This window comes from Rutilus rutilus (genome assembly GCF_951802725.1).
Source record: "Rutilus rutilus genome assembly, chromosome: 2".
Classification (NCBI taxonomy): Eukaryota; Metazoa; Chordata; class Actinopteri; order Cypriniformes; family Leuciscidae; genus Rutilus; species Rutilus rutilus.
Window position 1 is genome coordinate 44537491 of NC_140210.1, and position 22500 is coordinate 44559990.

The 22500-nt window shown below is 39.4% G+C and overlaps 1 protein-coding gene across 1 annotated transcript in view; it reads left to right on the forward strand.

Annotated features, from left to right (window-relative positions):
* LOC311286480 (NACHT, LRR and PYD domains-containing protein 3-like) overlaps positions 1 to 21901 on the forward strand; it is a 63683-nt gene extending 41782 nt beyond the window's left edge. Inside the window, exons 4-12 of the mRNA XM_084402694.1 lie at positions 1701 to 1796; positions 2090 to 2185; positions 2306 to 4102; positions 4452 to 4622; positions 4852 to 5022; positions 5246 to 5416; positions 14651 to 14821; positions 21290 to 21460; positions 21718 to 21901. Of these exons, the coding sequence (XP_084258820.1) occupies positions 1701 to 1796; positions 2090 to 2185; positions 2306 to 4102; positions 4452 to 4622; positions 4852 to 5022; positions 5246 to 5416; positions 14651 to 14821; positions 21290 to 21460; positions 21718 to 21724 (2851 nt within the window). The 3' untranslated portion in view covers positions 21725 to 21901. The remainder of the gene's footprint in view (positions 1 to 1700; positions 1797 to 2089; positions 2186 to 2305; positions 4103 to 4451; positions 4623 to 4851; positions 5023 to 5245; positions 5417 to 14650; positions 14822 to 21289; positions 21461 to 21717) is intronic.
* The last annotated feature ends 599 nt before the right edge of the window (positions 21902 to 22500 follow it).

Genomic DNA, 22500 nt, shown 5'->3' on the forward strand with positions numbered 1-22500 from the left:
ACCACTTAAGAATGGTTACAGAGGTTTAGATGCTGATGTTTTATTGAAAATAATAGTTTTGTTTGATGATTAATGATCATTTTGGTGATCAGTGTTTGCTTTTGTTAGGCAGTTTGACACTTAATTTTTTAACATTAGTTTTTCTCAGGCTGATGTAACTATGTTTGTTATGGCAATATAATCCAGACCAAATGTGATAAGATAATGTTATTCACTGATCTCATGAACTCTAAACAATTTTTTTTTTTTTAAACACTGCTTCATTTGGACACTACGACATCAAGAATCAGCATACATCTCAACAATGGTGACATTCGTCATGCCGCAATGCATGCTGGGATCCATGTGTTTTATACTATGTTGGGTCCATGACACATGTCACCATTGTTGATATTCATATGCTGATGCTTGATATCTGTGTGTACAAAAGAAGAAGATTTTTGTTAATGCTGTAAATAGGGAGCCCTATTACTTGCACATTACTATAATATCAAAGGTTAGAGCCCAAAGTATTGCTTTTAGTATTTATAAGTATTTATGTTTAGATATAATAATCAACAAAAATGTATGCAAACATGTAAATATCACATAAGGCGGTTTTTTACATTAACTTCTAAAGCTAATTGTAAAGTTATGTTTTACTCTAATTTGCTGTTAAAATATAGTACACAGTGGCTGTCATAAATTGATTTCCTGACAGATTTATTTAAACATGCTAAATAATTAAGACATCACTAACAGGTAAAGTAAAATATAATGAATACTAATACTAATGCTAATACTGTGCATATATTTAACGAAATGTTGTTCTTAATAGTTTATTTCTTTATTAAACTAACTAGTTGTTGACACTGAATGACTTGCCTGAGGTAAATGTAATTCTACATGACATTGTTTACTATCTGTTTGACTTTCTGGGGTTAGAACACTGATTAAGTGATAACCAGGCATGAGATGTTTATTGATGCTGTTTATTTCATGCTATAACTAGTAGTAAAAGAGGAAGAGATGACCCTATTCACTCGTGCTCTGCACTGACGGCTGAATTAAGGCACCTATACAGTGATCTTTCACGCCACATCGAATAGCATCAAAACGGCATTTATTGTTTGAATTTCCTGAAAAAATGTACATAATTTTTAAGATGAGACTTTGTTTCTTATCGAAAGTAACAAAACACAAAGCTTAATGCGATTATTGGATAGGAGGTACGCTATATAATGTCTAGTGAAGTGTTGATGCATAAACTGAAACGGCAGAGACTAAAAGATTGATCTTGGGATTTAAGAATTGTTACCGATTCGTTAAAATGAAGATATATTAAACTATGAGTTCCATATGAAGTTCTGCAGTGCAGTGGTTAAAACAACACTGTATTTGTTACACATACATACCAAACCGAAAGACCCATACCGAAAAGTTTCTATTCTGGTCTGGCCTTGCCCTCTTTTAATACTCTGGACGCCCCCCAGTTTGGAAACCACTGCTCTATGGAGTGCATTTCAGAAAGAAGAGCTTAATTAACAACTCTGATATGTGAAGATGACCACTATAACTGTTGCACTTGCTGTTATGTCTCCAACAGCATAATACATACTAACTAAATTATTGAGTCACCAAGAACAATCAACCATTACAAAAGTGATTTATATAAGACTGTGTGAATTACATTCACTTGTTGTGTTCATCTCACTGCACAGACTGGACCCTCCAGACCCCAGCTGTGTGTCCATGAAGAGTGACCAGTCAATGGATCCTCTACGTAACTTTAGTGGACACACTGATCCTTGGTTTAGGTAAACACTTCACTAAACCATTTATCTTATTACATATTCTGTGTTGAATCTAAGAAAATTGTTAATCATTAATGCTGTAAAAAGGGACTAAAGTGACTGTATGTACTGTATTTCAGATGTTATTAATTAAAAGATCTTAATCAACTGCTCAGATATGTATATGTGCACTTTCTGAAAAGTCTCCAACAGCATAATAAATGTTAATGGAATTCATTCATCTGAATCAGTTCATTACAAAAGTCATGAATTTAAGAGTGTGATTTACATTCACTTGTGTTTAACTAAATCCACAGACTGGACCCTCCAGACCGCAGCTGTGTGTCCATGAAGAGTGACCGGTCAATAAATCCTCCACTCAACTTTAGTGGACACATTGATCCTGGGTTTAGGTAAACACAGACATTTGACATTTATCTAAAGAGACTTACATAGCAGGATCTTGACGCAATACAATATCCTGTAACAATGTATTTATATTATTTATTTTACAATTTTATTTTATCTTACAGTGGTGTCCCTCAAGATACTGAAGCCCTCAAGACCTTTAGATCAAATATGAGGAAGAAGTTTCAATGTCTGTATGAGGGAACAGCAAAGCAGGGAAACCCAACACTGCTGAATGAGATCTACACTGATCTCTACATCACAGAGAGTGATTGTGGAGAGATCAATAATGAGCATGAGGTGAGACAGATTGAGTCTCAATCCAGGAGAGCAGCAACAGAGGACACACCGATCAAATGCACTGACATCTTTAGACCTTTACCTGGACAAGACAAACCCGTCAGAACTGTGCTGACAAAGGGAGTCGCTGGCATTGGAAAAACAGTCTCTGTGCAGAAGTTCATCCTGGACTGGGCTGAAGGGACAGAGAATCAGGAGATCCAGCTCATGTTTCCACTTGCTTTCAGAGAGCTCAACCTAATGAAGGACAAAACTCTCAGTCTTTCAGAGCTTCTTCATGTCTTTTTCCCTGAAACAAAAGAAATGAAACCATTCAGTGATGAATATAAAGTTGTTTTTGTTTTTGATGGTCTGGACGAGTGTCGTCTGTCTCTGGATTTTAATGTGAAACTGTGTAATATATCTGAATCAGCCTCAGTGGACGTGCTGCTGACGAACCTCATTGTGGGGAATCTGCTTCCCTCTGCTCTCATCTGGATCACCTCTAGACCAGCAGCAGCCGATCTCGTCCCCTCTGAGTGTGTCCATCGAGTGACTGAGGTACGAGGATTCAATGATCCACAGAAGGAGGAATACTTCTGGAAGAGAATCAGTGATCAGAGTCTGGCCAATAAAATCATCAGACACCTGAAGTCATCAAGGAGCCTCTTCATCATGTGCCAAATCCCAGTGTTTTGCTGGATCTCAGCCACTGTTTTAGAGAAGATGTTGAGCGAAGCAGAGTATGAAGAGATTCCCAAGACTCTCACTCAAATGTACACACACTTCCTGATCATTCAGACCAACATCAAACATGAGAAGGACTATAAGAAGAAAGTGAAGGATGAAGACATGATCCTCAAACTGGGAAAACTGGCCTTCCAGCAGCTTGTGAAAGGCAACCTGATCTTCTATGAGGAAGACCTGAGAGAGTGTGGCATTGATGAGACAGAAGCATCAGTTTACTCAGGATTGTGCACTCAGATCTTCAGAGAGGAGTTGGGCTTGTGTCAGGGGAAAGTCTTCTGCTTTGTTCATCTGAGCATTCAGGAGCATCTAGCAGCTCTTTATGCTCTGCTTTCATTCCTGCTGTACCAGAGGGATGTGCTCAATGAAACCCTCAGCTCAAAACATGCACACGAGTTCACGTGTCACACGATATCTGACCTGCATCAGAGAGCCGTGGACAAGGCTCTGCAGAGTAGAAATGGACATCTGGATCTTTTCCTGCGGTTTCTTCTGGGTCTCTCACGGGAGTCAAATCAGACGCTTCTGAGAGGCCTTCTGTCGCATGTTAGAAACATCTCATACAGTAAAGAGAAAACGGTTGGATACATTAAAATGAGAATAAGAATGAATCCCTCACCAGAGAAATCCATCAATCTGTTCCACTCTTTAAATGAACTGGGTGATCATTCTCTCGTAAATGAAATCCAGGAGTGTCTCAGATCTGGAGGTCTTTCAAGCACCAGATTGTCCTCGTCACAGTGGTCAGCTGTTGTCTTTGTTCTATTAACCTCAGAGTGTTTGGATGAGTTTGAGTTAAAGAAATACATAAGCATCAGTCAAGGCCAAAACCACATGTCACCGGATGAAGTTCTTCAGAAGCTCTTGCCTGTAGTTGAAGCCTCCAGATCAGCAGAGTAAGTCTGAGGACAATCATCAGGTGTGTGTGTGTGTGTGTGTGTGTGTGTGTGTGTGTGTGTGTGTGTGTGTGTTAGTGATGTGCTTCTCTGTTCACTATGTTTATGGTAGTATTAATTTGTACTGATTTTTTAAACAAAATACACACTTAATCAGCATACAAAAGATCTACAAAAGGGATTATAATCCTTATATATTTTTAGATCGTAATTAACTGTAATACACAATAAAGCAAAAGTAATAAAAACATTAAACCCACACAGGTTTACTATTTAATATCACAGTCTAACTCTGGTTGTGTAATTCCTGCTGAACTGAGAGATTAAAGTTTGTGTCATTGTTTTATAGGTTGAGATGTTGTAAGATCACAGATGAAGGTTGTGCTGCTCTGACTTCAGCTCTGAGATCAAACTCACACCTCAGAGAACTGAATTTGACTGAGAATATAATAGGAGATAAAGGTCTGACACTGCTGTCTTATGGACTGAAGGATCCTCACTGTAAACTGGAGAAACTGGAGTAAGATCATACATTAATTTAACTGAGACAAGTATCATATTATTTTAAGGGATTATTCTCCTTATATTGTTCAGATCATAGTGACTTAAATTAACACACAATAATGCAAAAGTAAACAAACAATAATAAAAACATGAAACCCACATTTAATATTTAATATATCAGTCTCTCTGTGGTTGTGTAGTTCCTGCTGAACTGAGAGATTAAGGTGTGTGTCGTTGTTCTACAGGTTGAGATGTTGTAAGATCAAAGCTGAAGGTTGTGCTGCTCTGGCTTCAGCTCTGACATCAAACTCACACCTCAGAGAACTGGATTTGACTGAGAATATAATAGGAGATAAAGGTCTGAAGCTGCTCTATGATGGACTGAAGGATCCTCACTGTAAACTGGAGAAACTGGAGTAAGATCATACATTAATCTTAACTGAGACAAGTATCATATTATTTTAAGGGATTATTCTCCTTATGTTGTTCAAATCATAATGAATTACATTAACACATAATAATGCAAAATGTAATAAAAACATTAAACCCACACAGGTTTACTATTTAATATCTCAGTCTCTCTGTGGATCTGTAGTTCCTGCTGAACTGAGAGATTAAGTGTGTGTTGTTGTTCTACAGGTTGGGTTATTGTAAGATCACAGCTGAAGGTTGTGCTGCTCTGACTTCAGCTCTGAGATCAAACTCGCACCTCAGAGAACTGGATCTGACTGAGAATATAATAGGAGATAAAGGTCTGACGCTGCTCTATGATGGACTGAAGGATCCTCACTGTAAACTGGAGAAACTGGGGTAAGATCATACATTAATCTTAACTGAGACAGGAATAATGTTATTTTAACCCTTTTTTTAATGGTGACTTGATAGCTAGGACTGTAACTGTAGCTAGTTGAGAATTAGTGACCACTGTGGTGCATCGGTAAGAATGCAATCGAATGCTCTTCAATGGATTTATTGACAGCCAGCAGATGATTATCTGTCTTCGTGAGTGTACAGTATGTGTGGTTATGTCTCTGAACGCACACATGCACAGATAGTGACACAGACGACAACTATGCACTTCAGAAATATCTACGATGTGCTTCCCGGCCACTCTCACTACTAACTCAAAAACGAAACTTATCAGTCAGCGCAAACAGGTGTCCTATCTGTGACCCCAAAACAAAAGCGCTGATTGGCTGATCCCCGTTACCACGAACATAAATAGCAAGTCCGTCTTTACAGCCGCCCCCAAATTTGCACAGTCAACTTTGCTTTCCCATAGAAGCACTGGTGGTCTCAGGTATGGCAGGAAGTGGGACAAGACGGGCAACTGGCTGGGTATAGTCAGAGACAATTTATATTAGAGACATGCCAATTCCTCAATCCTCAATACAACTATATAAGGAAAACCCGTGACGGCAAAGATGGCAGTTGTATGCACATGTCCCTCCCCTCCCGCTGGAAAGCCAATCATCTGCTTTTAACAGTCAGCAGCTGACCACTAAGGAGCGAATGTACAGTGACGTGACATAACTGCCATATTCAACCTGTGCTTTCGCGCTGTGGCTGGCGCTGAGCCAAAGACGGACGCGTTTAGCGCTTGTCATAGGCTATATCACAACTGTTCAGTGTTTTTAACCACATAATGTTTATTTTAGGTTTCAGACATTTAAATACATATAATTTTTAAGTGCTTGGCACAACACCGGCATTCTGGATAGAGACGTAAATGATGTTGGTGTCATGAACGTGAACCCTTGCGCATGCGTAGTAAAAGTAAAACCTGTGGGGGGAAAGGCGTTTTAAACCTTATTTTGGGGCAAAGTCGTCAAACTATTTGAGCGATTTTTATCATATTTTACTGCTGTTTCTATACATGCAGTTTTTATGTCCCGATGACCAGTGAAAGTGCAGTTCTGACTCTCTGCCCATTCATTTAGATAGGAGCCTGGTCTTGTTAGTCCGAAATAGCTGCCCGGAGGCGTTGCCAAGATGGCACGACTTGCCTAAAAGGACTTTGGTATAGTTCCTGTTGTTCACCTGGATCTCCGCTGCCCTTATCCTCCCCATCTGCACCTGGGATAACCTTTGTGATGCGACCAATAGGCCAGAGCGCCCTCGGGAGCTGTGGATCAATGATCATGGCGACAGTACCAGGGTGTAGTGGGGCCACTTCAATTCTGCCACTTGGTGCGCGTCTGCAGGGCAGGAAGTTAGTGCCTGATAAATGTCCTCCAGAATTGGTCAGCAAGGACCTGCGTATGCCTCCAGCGGTGGTGACTCAACACCTCGGACTCCGGATACAACACCTGGGGCAGCGATGGGTCGGGCCGCCCCATCACAAGCAGATTGGGGGTTACTGGGTCAAGGTCCGCAACGTCACTGGATACATACCCCAAGGGCTTAGAGTTTAGGATACCCTCTATCTTGATCAGGACCGTGCGCAGGACTTCTTCTGTCACAGTCTGCATCTGGATTGTAACATACAGGGCAGCTTTGATAGATTTAATTTCCCTCTCCCATGCACCACCAAAGTGGGGCGCACTTGGAGGATTGAATCTGAACTTGATCTGATGTTTGGCCAGTTCTGCCTTTAAGTGGGGTGCAGTGCCTTGAAAGACTTGTGGATTTCCCTCTCACCTCCTCTGAAATTTGTGCCCTGATCCGACAGAAGCTCCGCTAGTTTTCCCCTGTGTGAGATGAATCTGCGGAGGGCCATCAGGAAGGAATCCTGGTCTAGACTAGTCAGGATATCTATGTGGATAGCTTGGGTAGTAAGGCACTTAAAAAGTATACCCCAACGCTTCTCATTATGCCGTCCGATTTTGACCATGAAGGGCCCGAAACAATCGGTTCCTATAGAGAAAAAAGGTGGTTTCATCAACCGCAGGCAGGCGAGAGGTAAGTCTGCCATTTGTTGCACTCCATCTTCAACAATCATGGCAGGAGTACTGGTGCCGCTTCACAGCTTCTCTTCCTCAAAGGATCCAATACTGATCCAAAGTTCTGTGGCATCCAACTGCTCAGCCTCTGGCTTAGTAGGCCAGTGCTTAGGTGACAGGCGCAAAAGTGCTGGGCCGTGGTTCCACCGGCTCTCCCCTGCCAGCTCCCTTAGGGTCTTTGCAGAATCCACGTACCTCCATACTTGGGCCTCAGTTAGCTCCCGGATCTCAGCAACTCTGATGCCCACAAACACCTTAAACCTGCAAGAGTCTGACTGAAGCCATGTGAGAACTGTGGTGGAGTCTGTCCAGAGCACCACTTCATGAAGTACCAGGGTGAGTTTTTACGCTGCAACAGCACTGCTAACTGAGCTCCAGTCAGGCAGGGAGACTTCATAATCAGCAAGCCAGGTTGGCGGACGTATCTGACGTCTCGGGCAGGTATCAGGAAGTGACGTTGCCTCCCCTCTCCCACATGGGAACATCCTCACGCACAGCAGTCACACACAATATCCGGCTCGAAGGACCAATTTTGTAATGGTGACTTGATAGCTAGGACTGTAACTGTTACTAGTTGAGAATAAGTTACCACTATGGTGCATCGGTAAGAATGAAATCGAATGCTCTAATGCTCTTCAATGGATTCATCAATGACATCAGCCAGCAGATGATTATCTGTCTTCGTGAGTGTACTGTAACGACTGAGACAAGTCAGACACAAGTATTTGTTATATTTTAACAAATGATATTTAGAACTCACTCTGGGATCTGTGGCCCCATCCCCCCAAACAGGGCAAGAAGGTCTTAGTCACCATGACCACGATCAGATAAGTTGGTTTTATGACTCTTAGCAATGTGAACAGGGCCTCTGCCACAAGACCTACATATATTAGAACAGACTCTACTGCATTTATTTATCGATGAACTGTTTAACATGAAATTAATATGCATCTCAGAACTTTTTGTGAATGATTTACTGTCTTGTGTTGTGTCTTTTAATACTATTATCTTTTGATACTATTATCTCTTTGATACTATATATTTTATTATAGAACCAACGGTCAATGTAACCTCACCCATACCATGTTTGGTCTCTATAAATTGGTACTTTGAAGATCAAAATGATTGTGTAGATGATATGCCGATAGCCGCGCAACATATTAGTATTACAAGAATCTTTCTTAGTTTCGTCATCAGAAACCAATCCATCTGCCATTGCAAATGAGCATGCTTAGAACAGAGACTCATAAATCAAACACAGAGGAATCTTCCTGTCTTGCTTCAATTGAACTCAGAAGAAGATTGTAACCTTACCATCACTGAATGGACAACGATCAACTCTTGGCCTTCTCGGTACGTTCAGGGTGCTGTGCTGTCCATGGCAGCAGGCCTCGATTCACAACCAGCCATGTGCTCATCCGGAGAGAGAGGACTCTCTCTCCACCACAACAGAATCAAGGACAACCTCAGGAGTTCAATGTCTTCATTCAATGCAGAAGAAGTCCATCGCAACTCCAACCATTTGCTCTCGTCACAATCTGCACTCCAGCCATGAGAACAGCGTCGAAATAACCATGCAAGTTCATCATATCTTCTCCATCCAGCGGAGAAGAAAACGATTGCAACTTGTACAGTAACATTTGACACTCACAACAACAAACTCAATTTTCAACCACTTCAAGAATTGTGTCCACTGCACAGACCATGGAAGTATCAATTGAATGAGGTGCTCTGAAAATGATAAGCTGATGGTTCTTTTCATAGTTCCATTTCCTGCTTCCGGTTCCATATCACTCACCATTTTACCTATGCATGTATGTACTGTATGTATGTATGTATGTTATGTTAGTTTAGTTTAGTTATGTTTGTGATTTAGTTAACCCTCTGGGGACCAAAAACGCGCCTGCGCGTTTTGCTCGGGTTTTTTTTTAGCAATGCAAAATAAACACTAAATGCTCTGTTAATTTTGATCTTTCATTTTTGTGTTAAACATCAAACGATCCTGTTCAGTTTCTATTTTTTTTCTGTATACTCACAATAAAAATAAAGTGTTTTGCTTTTTGCCAAATAAAGAAAAATTAACATGATGCGATTTCTGCACTCTCTCTGTCAGTAAACTCCAATTTGAAATGCGTTCGAAAATTATCTATAACTCCGCGAAAATTCAGTCAAACAGGCAAACATACCCACGGGCACAAAGCTTGAGATCGCATCTTTTAAATTAAGTAATTTATATAAAAAACAAATATTCTCAGCTTGTGAAATCTGTATTAAAAGAGAGCGATCCCAGTCGAGCTCATAAGAGCTCATTCAAATCTAATGTGACCACGCCCCGGAGAGCGCGTGCTATTCAAACGCAAATTCTGAGAACCATTTCAGACCTGTGAAACTCCCACATCAGCTGTAAACACAGTGCTTAGCGAGTGAGGCATAATATAGCCTACCTTATGGAGAAAAGTTTCCTCAGAACAGTGCTGATATGAGGAGCAATAGATCCCGCTGAGGAGTGAGGTAGGCTGTTATCTTTTCTCAAGTGTTAATGTGGAATAACGTTATGGAATAACGTTATGGAATAACGTTAGTGTAGGCCTATGTAAACCGCAAAAAGATGAATCGCGTTTCTATAATATGAATCGCGTTTCTGTGAGATGAATGAAGGGTACATATTTGTAAAGACTGTTTAGTCTAAATATTAATCGCGTGTCTGTGTGTCAAAGAATAAACCGCTTTAATCTTTAAACTAAAATGCTTTGCTATAGCCTATTGAGATGAGTAAAAATCGACTGAAATATGTTGAAATAAAATGTCTTTGTATAAGCAACGTATTAAACTGCAAATTAACATTTATATGCCCTAATATTTCATAAAAACAACGTTACAGTCAGGCAAAATATGAAAGACAACATTTTGTTGACTAGATTTGGGTACAGTTTTTACTGTAGTATATACTGCCACATCAAATAAGCTTTTGTTTAGCAATTTCTGCTCATATGTTCTATATATATATATATATATATATATATATAAAATACTATTTTTGTCAAAAATAAAGTCATAGACTAAGATGTTAGATGTTCCAATGTTGGCTATATTCAAACTAATGAATACATAATAAAATGTAGGCCTACAATCTTTTTTTTTTTTACAAAGAAAGAGTACACTTGAAATATTGTTGAAATTGTAATTATTGTTGTAATTGTAACTAGGGGTGGGAATCTTTTACCATCTCATGATTCAATTCGATTCTGATTCTTGAGGCCACGATTCGATTCAAAATCGATTTTCGATTCAAAAAGATTTTCGATTCAAAACAATTCGATTTTATTCATAATGATTTCTTATCAGGTTTCTGATCATGATCTACTCTCATCTGCTTTGCTATACAGAATGACAAACGGAGACATTAAAGTGTCTTTTTCACATTTATTAAGTTCAATTCTCAGGGAAGTGCCTTTTATCAAAAACATTGAAAAAATGTTTTTACTTGGTACTTTTAAAGCAAAGTATTTATGATGACCCATAACGAACTTACTTCCAATACTTCCTATATTAATTTTATTAATAAAACAAATGGAAGTGATTTGGCAAGTCAACTGAAAGGTTACATTTGCCAGCATATGTCCCAACATTGCTGAGAACCAACAGGAAAATAAATGTGTGCCTGTACTAGCAGCATACTTGTAGTAAATTAATACAAACTTCAGCATATTCTGAATCTCTAGCATTTAATAATAGACTTCTAACCAACAGACTCTTGTTATTTCCAATGAGCAATATAATCCTTCAGACAAAAAAAAAATTTTGCTGTAGCAAATTCACAAACAGTTTTCGTTCAAAAATATAGAATTATGTACCAGAAGCTATCATAACGTATGCTTGTGGACTTATGCATATTCGGAATAATTAGTAACATACAAAGTCGCTCTTGACTTATACACAACTAAATAATAAAGAGTTATGACTTGAAATGTTTGCTGTATACCACAATCAAAAACAGCTTATACAAAATGAAAGTGAATGAACATCTGCAGAGAGTAACTTACAGTCAAAATGTAACTTTTTGTGACTGGCATTGCACATATTGCATACAGATCGGTTTACACAGCATATTGATGTGAAAACTAAACAATACAGAAATTAGCTCTCATACAAAAAAAATACTAAATAGATCACAATGAAATTGCCAATTTTCCATACGTTAGCTTTTAACGAAGAGGGTGCCGTTCGGATTTGGCGCTCAGCCATCATGCGTCGGTTATGTGCGCGTCTCTGTTATGTGCACGCCACAGACTGTCCGCGCACTGCACGTCCGCTTCAGAGTTCCGCCTTTTGCGTTCCGTCAATGTTACGTTATTAGAATTTTTTTTTTTTTTTTGAAAATCGATTTTTGACATTTATGAATCGATTCAGAATCGTCCACGTCCCGCATCGCGATTCATCTAAGAATCGATTTTTACCCCCACCCCTAATTGTAACCTTTTTAATAAAATAGCAAAACATATTTACAAGATAGATGTAGGCAAGGCAAGGCAAGGCAAGTTTATTTATATAGCACATTTCATACACAATGGCAATTCAAAGTGCTTTACATAGAAGAAATTAAAATAATAAAAGAAATAAGAATAATTAAAACAATTAAATTAAAACATGTAAGCAAAATCTTAAATGGTCAATATAAGTCTTCTTCTAAATACAGTGCAATGCATAAGTGAATACACCCATGCTAAAGTTGAATAAAAAGAGGAATAAAAAATCATATTTTGGAAATTGAACTTAATGCCTTAATTTAAAAAATTAGGAAAAATCCAACCTTTAAGGACACCAATTTTCTTTGTGAATGAATAATGTATCGTAAATAAATAAATGTTCTTCCTTAAAATACATGGTGCATAAGTGAGTACACCCCTATGTTAAATTCCCATAGAGGCAGGCAGATTTTTATTTTTAAGTATTTAAAAAAAAAAAAAATTAGGATACTATGCATCCTGATAAAGTTCCCTTGGCCTTTGGAATTAAAACAGCCCCACATCATCACATAGCCTTCACCATACCTAGAGATTGGCATGGTTTTATTTCAGTTAGCCTAAAAGCTAGTTTGATTTGCATTGAGAGATGATCTTATGGAAAGTACCCCATGCCAATCTCTAGGTATGGTGAAGGCTATGTGATGATGTGGGGCTATTTTAATTCCAAAGGCCAAGGGAACTTTATCAGGATGCATAGTATCCTAAAAAATTTTTTTTTTTAAATACTTAAAAAATAAAAATCTGCCTGCCTCTATGGGAATTTAACATAGGGGTGTACTCACTTATGCACCATGTATTTTAAGGAAGAACATTTATTTATTTACGATACATTATTCATTCACAAAGAAAATTGGTGTCCTTAAAGGTTGGATTTTTCCAAATTTTTTAAATTAAGGCATTAAGTTCAATTTCCAAAATATTATTTTTTATTCCTCTTTTTAGTCAACTTTAGCATGGGTGTATTCACTTATGCATTGCACTGTATATATTTTGTCCTTGCATTGTGGCTCAGTCAGTGTCACACCTGAATGAATGGCTCATTATGCAGAGTGGGTGGGACATTGTATTCTCAGGTGTAAACTACTCCTCCTTCAAGCCCCCCTCGCATATTGGCTTTCCAAGCAAAACCTGTTTTACACAATTTAAATCAATGTATTGTTTTATGTGAACGATAAAGCAAGACTATTTTCACATAATTTTGAAGCCAGAACTCGAAGCGACAACTTCCATTAGTCAAAAGTCTTGTGGACACATATTTAGTATGTGTTTTGTGGTCTTATTTCAGCAACTTTCATTTTTGTTTTTTCCAATAACCACGCATAAACATTATTCTCTTAAAAATACAAACATCTACATACATGTTGCTCGCATATTATGGTAGCCCTGTTTGTGCTATATAGAGTGAATTTACACCTTTGCCATTAACATGTTTATAAATAACTGAAAAAAGCACAAATGTCAAGGCATGTCAGAACATCTCAAGGGCCCCAAAAACACCTTGGTCCCCAGAGGGTTAATAAAACTTGTGCACAATATGTATTTGGTTCTGATTCTCTGCTTACAACAAAGTCCATTTTACGATCTTGAGCTTGTTACATGCTCTAGGCGCTGTACATGCTTAGAAATAATTATTCTTCGGTGGCCATGAAAGATACGTTTTTCTTAGAATAAATGAATAATCAAAACAGTTTGTTGGAACTGATTAATTGATTGTAATATTAATTTAGCTACCTCAAGTTAATCCAATTAGCTGACCCAAATATTAATAATTAATCATAATCGATAATTATGAGTTATTATTAATATTTCCCCTTTGAGCTAACTTGTTGCAGTACAGTATGTGTGGTTATGTCTCTGAACGCACACATGCACAGATAGCGACACAGACGACAACTATGCACTTCAGAAATATCTACAATGTGCTTCCCGGGCCACTCTCACTACTAACTCGAAAACGAAACTTATCAGTCAGCGCAAACAGGTGTCCTCTCTGTGACCCCAAAGCAAAAGCGCTGATTGGCTGATCCCCTTTACCCCGAACATAAACAGCAAGTCCTTCTTAACCCTTTAATTCCTACTGTATCATATTTCATCTAAGTTATCACATGATCAAAAACCTGATTTACACAATCTACTTGCCTTCTGTTGTCTGGTTGATAGTATATAGTTTTATAGTTTTTTAGCAATTAAAAGTTATTTTAGTATAGTTTTAAAATGTGTCCCTTCAGCTATTGGTTCACATGTGACTTTTTGCTGTAAGTAAACATAAGAATAACCTTTATATTGTTTGTAATATTTCAAGTTAATCAGGTTCAAATGTATCAAATATGATCCATCAAAAAAAAAATTAGGAACGTTTATTTGTTCATCTCTCAATCATCATTGTATTACATTACATTATATGTTTTAAAATTACAGAGCTTTGATCATAAAACTTAGCATTTAAATATCATCTTACTAAGACTGGCAGTCTATTTATTGGCAGATATAAAGTGACAACTGATATTTATATGCATTTTATACTTTGCACATTGTGTACGTTGAACTGACAGAGTAAAGATTGTGTCGTTATTCAGGTTGTATGATTGTAACATCACAGCTGAAGGTTGTGCTGCTCTGGCTTCAGCTCTGAGATCAAACTCGCACCTCAGAGAACTTGATCTGTCATGGAATAAAATAAGATGTGGAGGTCTGATATTGCTCTCTGATGGACTGAAGGATTCTCACTGTAAACTGGAGAAACTGACGTAAGATCATATATTAATCTTAACTGAGACAAGTATCAAATTATTTTAAGGGATTGTTCAAATCATGATTTACATTAACACAAAAAAAACAAACAAACGTGAAGCCCACTGTCACGTCTTGTTTTGGTCTTGTTTCATGTCTGGCATGTGATCCCCTATTCTAGTCATATGATCTTGACGTGTTCCCTTGTCTTATGTGTCATGTTCTGATTGCTTTATTGTCTTGTTTGTTCACAGGTGTCCCTTGTCTAGTCATTAGTATTGTGTGTATTTAAGCCCTCATGTTTGCATTGTTACTTTGTAATTCCTATTGGTAAGCTTCACAGCCATGTTCATGTTCATGTTCATGTTGTGAGAGGACGCTGGCGTGTCTGCGATTCTACTCCTGCTGTTTCACTAAGCTGTCTTATACGTTGCGCTACTAGTTGGATTAACTGTTTCACAATCTGCAACTTTTTCGCTGTGTGCTCTGGTTATGCTACAGGACCTGCTAAACCAGTGGTTTTTCCAGCTGCTACGTTACCTTGCAGAGTGGTAGACAGGCTACTTTTCAACCTTGGCTTTATTCTGATGATTCCCAAACTGCCAACAGCTGTAATTACCTCTGACACAAACTGCCAACAGCTGTAATTACCTCTGACAATGGCTTGATCCTCCACAGTATTCTCTGTTGAAGCTTGGCCGTGATTCTCTGGTGGATGGCCCGCGGCTTGTAAGCTAATGCTAGCTAGTGTTGGGCAAGCTAGCGGTCTCCTCTGGCATCATGGCTTTCCTAAGGTACTGCGCTTTGGAACTCAAGAATCTAAACTCGCACAGCGTACCGAGTAACGTTAGCCTTGAGGTGATTAAATCTCTCCATCTCTTACCTCTTACAAGGCTATAGTTACATTAAAAGGCCCCGTAGTTCTGGACGTGGTGGGGGATTGGCTGTCATACATCATGCAGATTTCCAGATAAAAGAATTTCCAGTACACGCCTCTTCATTTGAGTGCATTCACTTTGCTCTGTCTGGGCCTCTGCAGCTACAAGTGGTCCTTGTCTATCGCCCGCCTAAGGCATCTGCTAGTTTCCTGCCTGAACTTTCTGACCTCCTTGCTCTGATCTGCCCCACCTCTCCAGCTACCATCTTACTTGGTGACTTCAACATCCATGTTGATTCCGGTAATGTTTACGCTGCAAAATTTTTGTCACTACTGGATTGTTTTAATTTTACACAAGATGTTAACAGCCCTACACATGCTAAAGGTCATACACTGGACCTGGTATGCTCCATGGGTATAACCCCAACCCATCTACAAACTATTGACCTAGCTATTTCTGATCACCTTGCCGTCATGTTCTCTGTTTCTGTGCACACACACAGGAAGTGTGTGAAAAGGATCATTGCATATTTAAACATCAAACTAGTGTGCATACATAAATTATCATATACTCTTGCAGGCCATCTTATCAGCTATCCCCCAAACTGTACAGTTGATGACTTGGTTAATCACTACAACCTGGCCCTGTCACGTAGTCTGGACTCTGTTGCCCCCCTCATCACTCGATCTGTCTCCTTCTCCTGTCCTGCTCCCTGGTTCACTGCTGAACTTCGCCTCATGAAGGCCACTGGTCGGAGGCTGGAGAGGTATTATAAAAAATCTGGCCTCACTGTCCACCAGGTAGCCTACAACAACCATGTTAAGAGCTACAAAGATGCTCTGTCCAAGGCGAAAAATAACTATTACTCCACACCCATTGGCAACCAACAACATCAACCTAAACAGCTATCAACCGTCTACTCTGCCCACCTGACCCTCCTCAACCATCTGACGCTGCTGGCCTATGCTCCAGATTCCTGGATTACTTCCAGAAAAAGGTAGAAACCATCCACAAACAACTGCAGCTGTCCAGTTCCTCTCACCCAACTACACTACCGCTGCTTGAAACAAATTCTTCAACTGTTTTCATGCCACAGGACTGCCTCTCCTCTTTCTCCCCGCTTAAAACTAGGGGTGGGAATCTTTTACCATCTCACGATTCGATTCGATTCCGATTCTTGAGGCCACGATTCGATTCAAAATCGATTTTCGATTCAAAAAGATTTTCGATTCAAAACAATTCGATTTTATTCATAATGATTTCTTATCAGGTTTCTGATCATGATCTACTCTCATCTGCTTTGCTATACAGAATGACAAACGGAGACATTAAAGTGTCTTTTTCACATTTATTAAGTTCAATTCTCAGGGAAGTGCCTTTTATCAAAAACATTGAAAAAATGTTTTTACTTGGTACTTTTAAAGCAAAGTATTTATGATGACCCATAACGAACTTACTTCCAATACTTCCTATATTAATTTTATTAATAAAACAAATGGAAGTGATTTGGCAAGTCAACTGAAAGGTTACATTTGCCAGCATATGTCCCAACATTGCTGAGAACCAACAGGAAAATAAATGTGTGCCTGTACTAGCAGCATACTTGTAGTAAATTAATACAAACTTCAGCATATTCTGAATCTCTAGCATTTAATAATAGACTTCTAACCAACATCCTCTTGTTATTTCCAATGGGCAATATAATCCTTCAGACAAAAAAAATATTTTGCTGTAGCAAATTCACAAACAGTTTTCGTTCAAAAATATAGAATTATGTACCAGAAGCTATCATAACGTATGCTTGTGGACTTATGCATATTCGGAATAATTAGTAACATACAAAGTCGCTCTTGACTTATACACAACTAAATAATAAAGAGTTATGACTTGAAATGTTTGCTGTATACCACAATCAAAAACAGCTTATACAAAATGAAAGTGAATGAACATCTGCAGAGAGTAACTTACAGTCAAAATGTAACTTTTTGTGACTGGCATTGCACATATTGCATACAGATCGGTTTACACAGCATATTGATGTGAAAACTAAACAATACAGAAATTAGCTCTCATACAAAAAAATACTAAATAGATCACAATGAAATTGCCAATGTTCCATACGTTAGCTTTTAACGAAGACATTCTCTGGTGCCGTTCGGATTTGGCGCTCAGCCATCATGCGTCTGTTATGTGCGCGTCTCTGTTATGTGCACGCCACAGACTGTCCGCGCACTGCACGTCCGCTTCAGAGTTCCGCCTTTTGCGTTCCTTCAATGTTACGTTATTATATATATATATATTTTTTTTTTTAGAAAATCGATTTTTGACATTTGTGAATCGATTCAGAATCGTCCACGTCCCGAATCGCGATTCATCTTAGAATCGATTTTTTTCCCCACCCCTACTTAAAACAGCTCAAGTTCTTGAGCTAGTGTCAAAAGCAAAGGCCATGACCAGCAAACAGGATCCAATGCCGACTGCCTTGGTTAAGGCATGTCTTCCAACTCTGGGTCCCACGCTGGTCAACATCATCAACACCTCGCTGTCTTCTGGGGTGGTCCCCACCTGCTTTAAAACTGCTGCGGTGATCCCTACACTTAAAAAACCAGGCCTGAATCAAGATGATCCAAACCACTACCGCCCAATCTCCAACCTACCTTTCATATGCAAGTTATTGGAAAGGGCTGTGGCTTCCCAACTCAACCACCATATGCTACAGCACAACCTCTATGAGCCATTTCAATTTGGTTTCAGGACACATCATAGCACGGAAACTGCCCTCATCAAAATCACAAATGACCTTCTCATGGCAGCTGACTCTGGCCATGTCAGCATCTTAATTCTTCTTGACCTCTCTGCAGCCTTCGATACAGCCTCCCATTCCATTCTTCTCACTCTCTCTCTCTCTGAACTTATTGGCCTCACTGGTACTGTGTATTCCTGGTTTAAATCTTATCTCACCAACAGGCCAACAATACACCAACCTGAAGGGCATTTGCTCTGAACTGGCACCAGTCTTACACGGCGTGCCACAAGGATCGGTGCTTGGCCCACTACTATTTAACATTTACATGCTACCTCTTGGGATGATCATCCGGAAACATGGATTACATTTCCACTGCTATGATGATGACACCCAGCTCTACATCAGTACTAAGCCTTCTACTCCTTTTCCACCAGTGCCACTTATCAACTGCCTGAAGGACATAAAGCACTGGCTGGATAGTAACCTTCTCAAACTCAACAAAGACAAAACAGAACTCATGGTGTTTGCCCCACTGTCACTTCTTAAAGGAGACATATCATGCTTTTAAATCGTTCCTTTTTACATATAAATCATACATTTGTGGTCTATATAAAGCGGAACTGCAATGCTTGGGTCTGAATTCCTCATTATTATAGCTCCACAGGCCCCTTTTCTACCCCTTTTCTGATGTGCGTCTGAGAGCAACTCGTTTTGGTGTGGTCTTTTTAAATGCAAATGAGACACGCCATACCCCGCCCGCTCTCCAGTCTGCAGAGGTGACACTCGGTTCAACTCCACCCCGTTCGGCCATTTTTGTAGTTTGATAGCAGAGATACGATTATCTAGTGGCACAGAAACTTTTGGACATCCAAGATTTGTGTCAACACAGAAAACATTTCATCATTGGATAGTTTTTTCGTTTTATTAAAGTGTTGTTTTATGTCAGCTTAATGCCCGGAACGCTTTTCAGAAAAGATAAGGCAACTTATTTAGCACAGTTCACAAGGTAATTCAGGAAAAAAATATCTCCGAATGCTGCACATGAAACTTTGGTCTTCCAACGTTTTACCACCGTGTCGATTTATTTTGATTAATATGTGCGAGGGAGAGAGAGCAAGACAGCGCTTAATTTGGAGATGGTGATGGCTTGTTTACACTTTCGCCTGGCTCCGAAGAGAGAGAGCGCGCGCGACCGGGTCTCTCTCTGCTCGTTCTTTCAGTTAAACATGCGCCCTGTCACAAGCGCGGCAGTTCATCTACATTACTCACCGATCAAATAAGACTTTGTCGGGCGCTAAAACAAGTTAAATGCGGGAAAAACCCTGTTGTTGCTGAAGTAGTTATCCTTGAAGTGCTTCGCGTTCGCGCACACAAAAATGACTTTATGGGTACATTTCCGTTAAAAATAAAACTCAACCAGGCACTTCGAAGAGGTTCTGATGCTGGGAGACGGTGTAATGAAGCGTGTGGGTTACTACATCCAACAACCGAACATTTTGACTTACCCTCTCGTAACTTCTGCATCCTTGAGCTTAGACTACAAAATCACAGTGAGAAATAAAAATGGAGGATTGCTCGAAGTGTTGAGCCGGTAGTCGATGTCCTTATTTGGCAGTTCCTGTGATGTAATTGTTCACCAAACGTCATAGAGTATAGAAATATCGGAACAGGTTGAAAAATATGACCAAAACAGAATATAAAGATATCAACGAAACACCTGAAGAGACTAATTTCAAATTCTCTATACTTCTAAACACTAAAAATATTCAACAAAATGCATATAAGGGCTAAAAAAGTGGATTTAGCATGATATGTCCCCTTTAAAAATGTTGATGACATCATACTGGATGTGGATGGCTGCTCAATCTCTGCATCTTCTCAAGTACGCAACCTGGACAGTGATGTCCATCATGGACTCCACTCTCTCCTTCCAACAACACATCAAAAACACTACTAAAATGGCCTTTTACCATCTTAAGAACGTCTCCAGACTCCGACAGTGCCTCTCCAACTCTGTAGCTGAGACCCTCATCCACTCCTTCATCACCTCCCGACTTGACTATTGTAACGGTATCCTGTTCGGTCTGCCCAGTAAGACTACTGACAGACTCCAGTATGTACAGAAATCTGCGGCTAGGATGCTCACCCACACGAAGAAACTCGGACTTCACATTACTCCCATCCTGAAGAAGCTTCACTGGCTGCCAGTTAAGTCCCGGATCAAATATAAAATCCTCCTCCTGACATACAAATCTTTCCATGGACTTACACCCCAGTACATTACTGATCTACTCCATCCCTACACTCAGTCACGGACCCTGCGGTCCTCTGACAAGGATCTACTCACTGTCCCTAAGTCCAGGCTCCGTACATTTGGGGATAGAGTTTTCTGTGTTGGTGCACCGTCACTCTGGAACAAGCTTCCTCTTGCCATCCGCTCTGCCTCCTCTCTAATAACCTTTAAAAACCAGCTTAAAACACACCTCTTCACTGAGGCCTATGGGCTTTAGCTACCCTGGCTTCACACCTCTCTCCTCCTATCCCCCTCCCCCTTTTCTTGTTGTTTGTTAAGCGTCCTTGGGTTCTGTGAAAGGTGCTATATAAATTAAAGTTATTATTATTATTATTATTATTATTATTATTATTATTATTATTACTATGTTCATGTTCATGTTTCTGTTTCGAGTTCCATTCTGTGCCGTGCCTTTGTTTGATCTGGTTTTGGATTTAAATATATACTGCACTTGGGTTCTTCAAATTTGCCTTCAGTTGACTTACTTGCACCCACACAGATTTAGTATTTAATATCTCAGTCTCTCTGTGGTTGTGTAGTTCCTGCTGATTGTGTCATTGTTCTACAGGTTGAGATATTGTAAGATCATAGATGTAGGTTGTGCTGCTCTGGCTTCAGCTCTGAGATCAAACTCACACCTCAGAGAACTGGATCTGTCTGGGAATGATCTACGACGTGCAAGTGTGAAGAGTCTCTCTGCTTTAAAAGATAATCCACAGTGTAAGCTGAAGACACTGCTGTAAGTATTGATTCATATTGGGTTTTTCCTGCATTGAATTTTTTTTTTTTTTTTTTTTTTTTTTGGTGGCTGCAAAAACATGTTTGTCCTGCCAAAGCCTTATTTGATCAGTTATTGTGATTTATTTTTTTTATAGATTTTTTTTATGAGTGATGTAGATGACTGCTGCGCTTGTGACATTTATATTTATTTATTTGAAATCAAAATGAACAAGAACTGTGTTGGTTTTAATAATGACATATAATTTATTTCAAAAGGTTTTGAAAGCATGGGCCGACTGCTAAAGCAATTTGGATCATCTTGTCTGGACCCTACAGAACATACTACAGCCCTTGTCTTGCTGTTTTATTCACCTGTGTTTTTCTGCTTTTAAGTGCGATAAAGACGTTACAGTGTTCTCCAGGTGTTGAATAAAAAGAATGGCTAAACTCTTGTTTTGCATCTTCATTTAACATTAAACTTTCACAATAACACAATTCATGTGCATTGATTGATGTTTACTTACAGTCCTGCAGAAATATCACTGTCCGTGGGACTATATCCATCAGATTATTGACAAGTACTCAGAAAGCATGACAGCAAACATGATGTTTATGTAGCAGCACGAGGATGGGATAGAATGACTTTAAGCATAAAATGATCTCTGCTAACGAGACTACGCCACCCTGGAATCTTGCCAGGGACAATAAAATATAGTTTGTTATTTAAGGAAACACAGGTTCGTCCACAGTAAGGCGGCAGGAGACGTGGGTACAAAAATATAAATTTGTTTTATTAAAGATAAATAATCAATATAAAATGCACAAACATCAACAGCACTCAATGTAGACAATTTTGTGGTTCCACAAGCACACATGGAGCGACCTGAGTCAGCAGGACAGGAGCCGAGGCAGAGCAGTGGATAAGGGCACATAAGGCCTCCACGACAAGTCACCTTTTCCGTACGCCTGTGCATATACACTCACACCAGTACACACACACTCACACCACTCAGCACACCACACTCGTGAGGGAGACCACCACCAACAATCCGCCCCTGC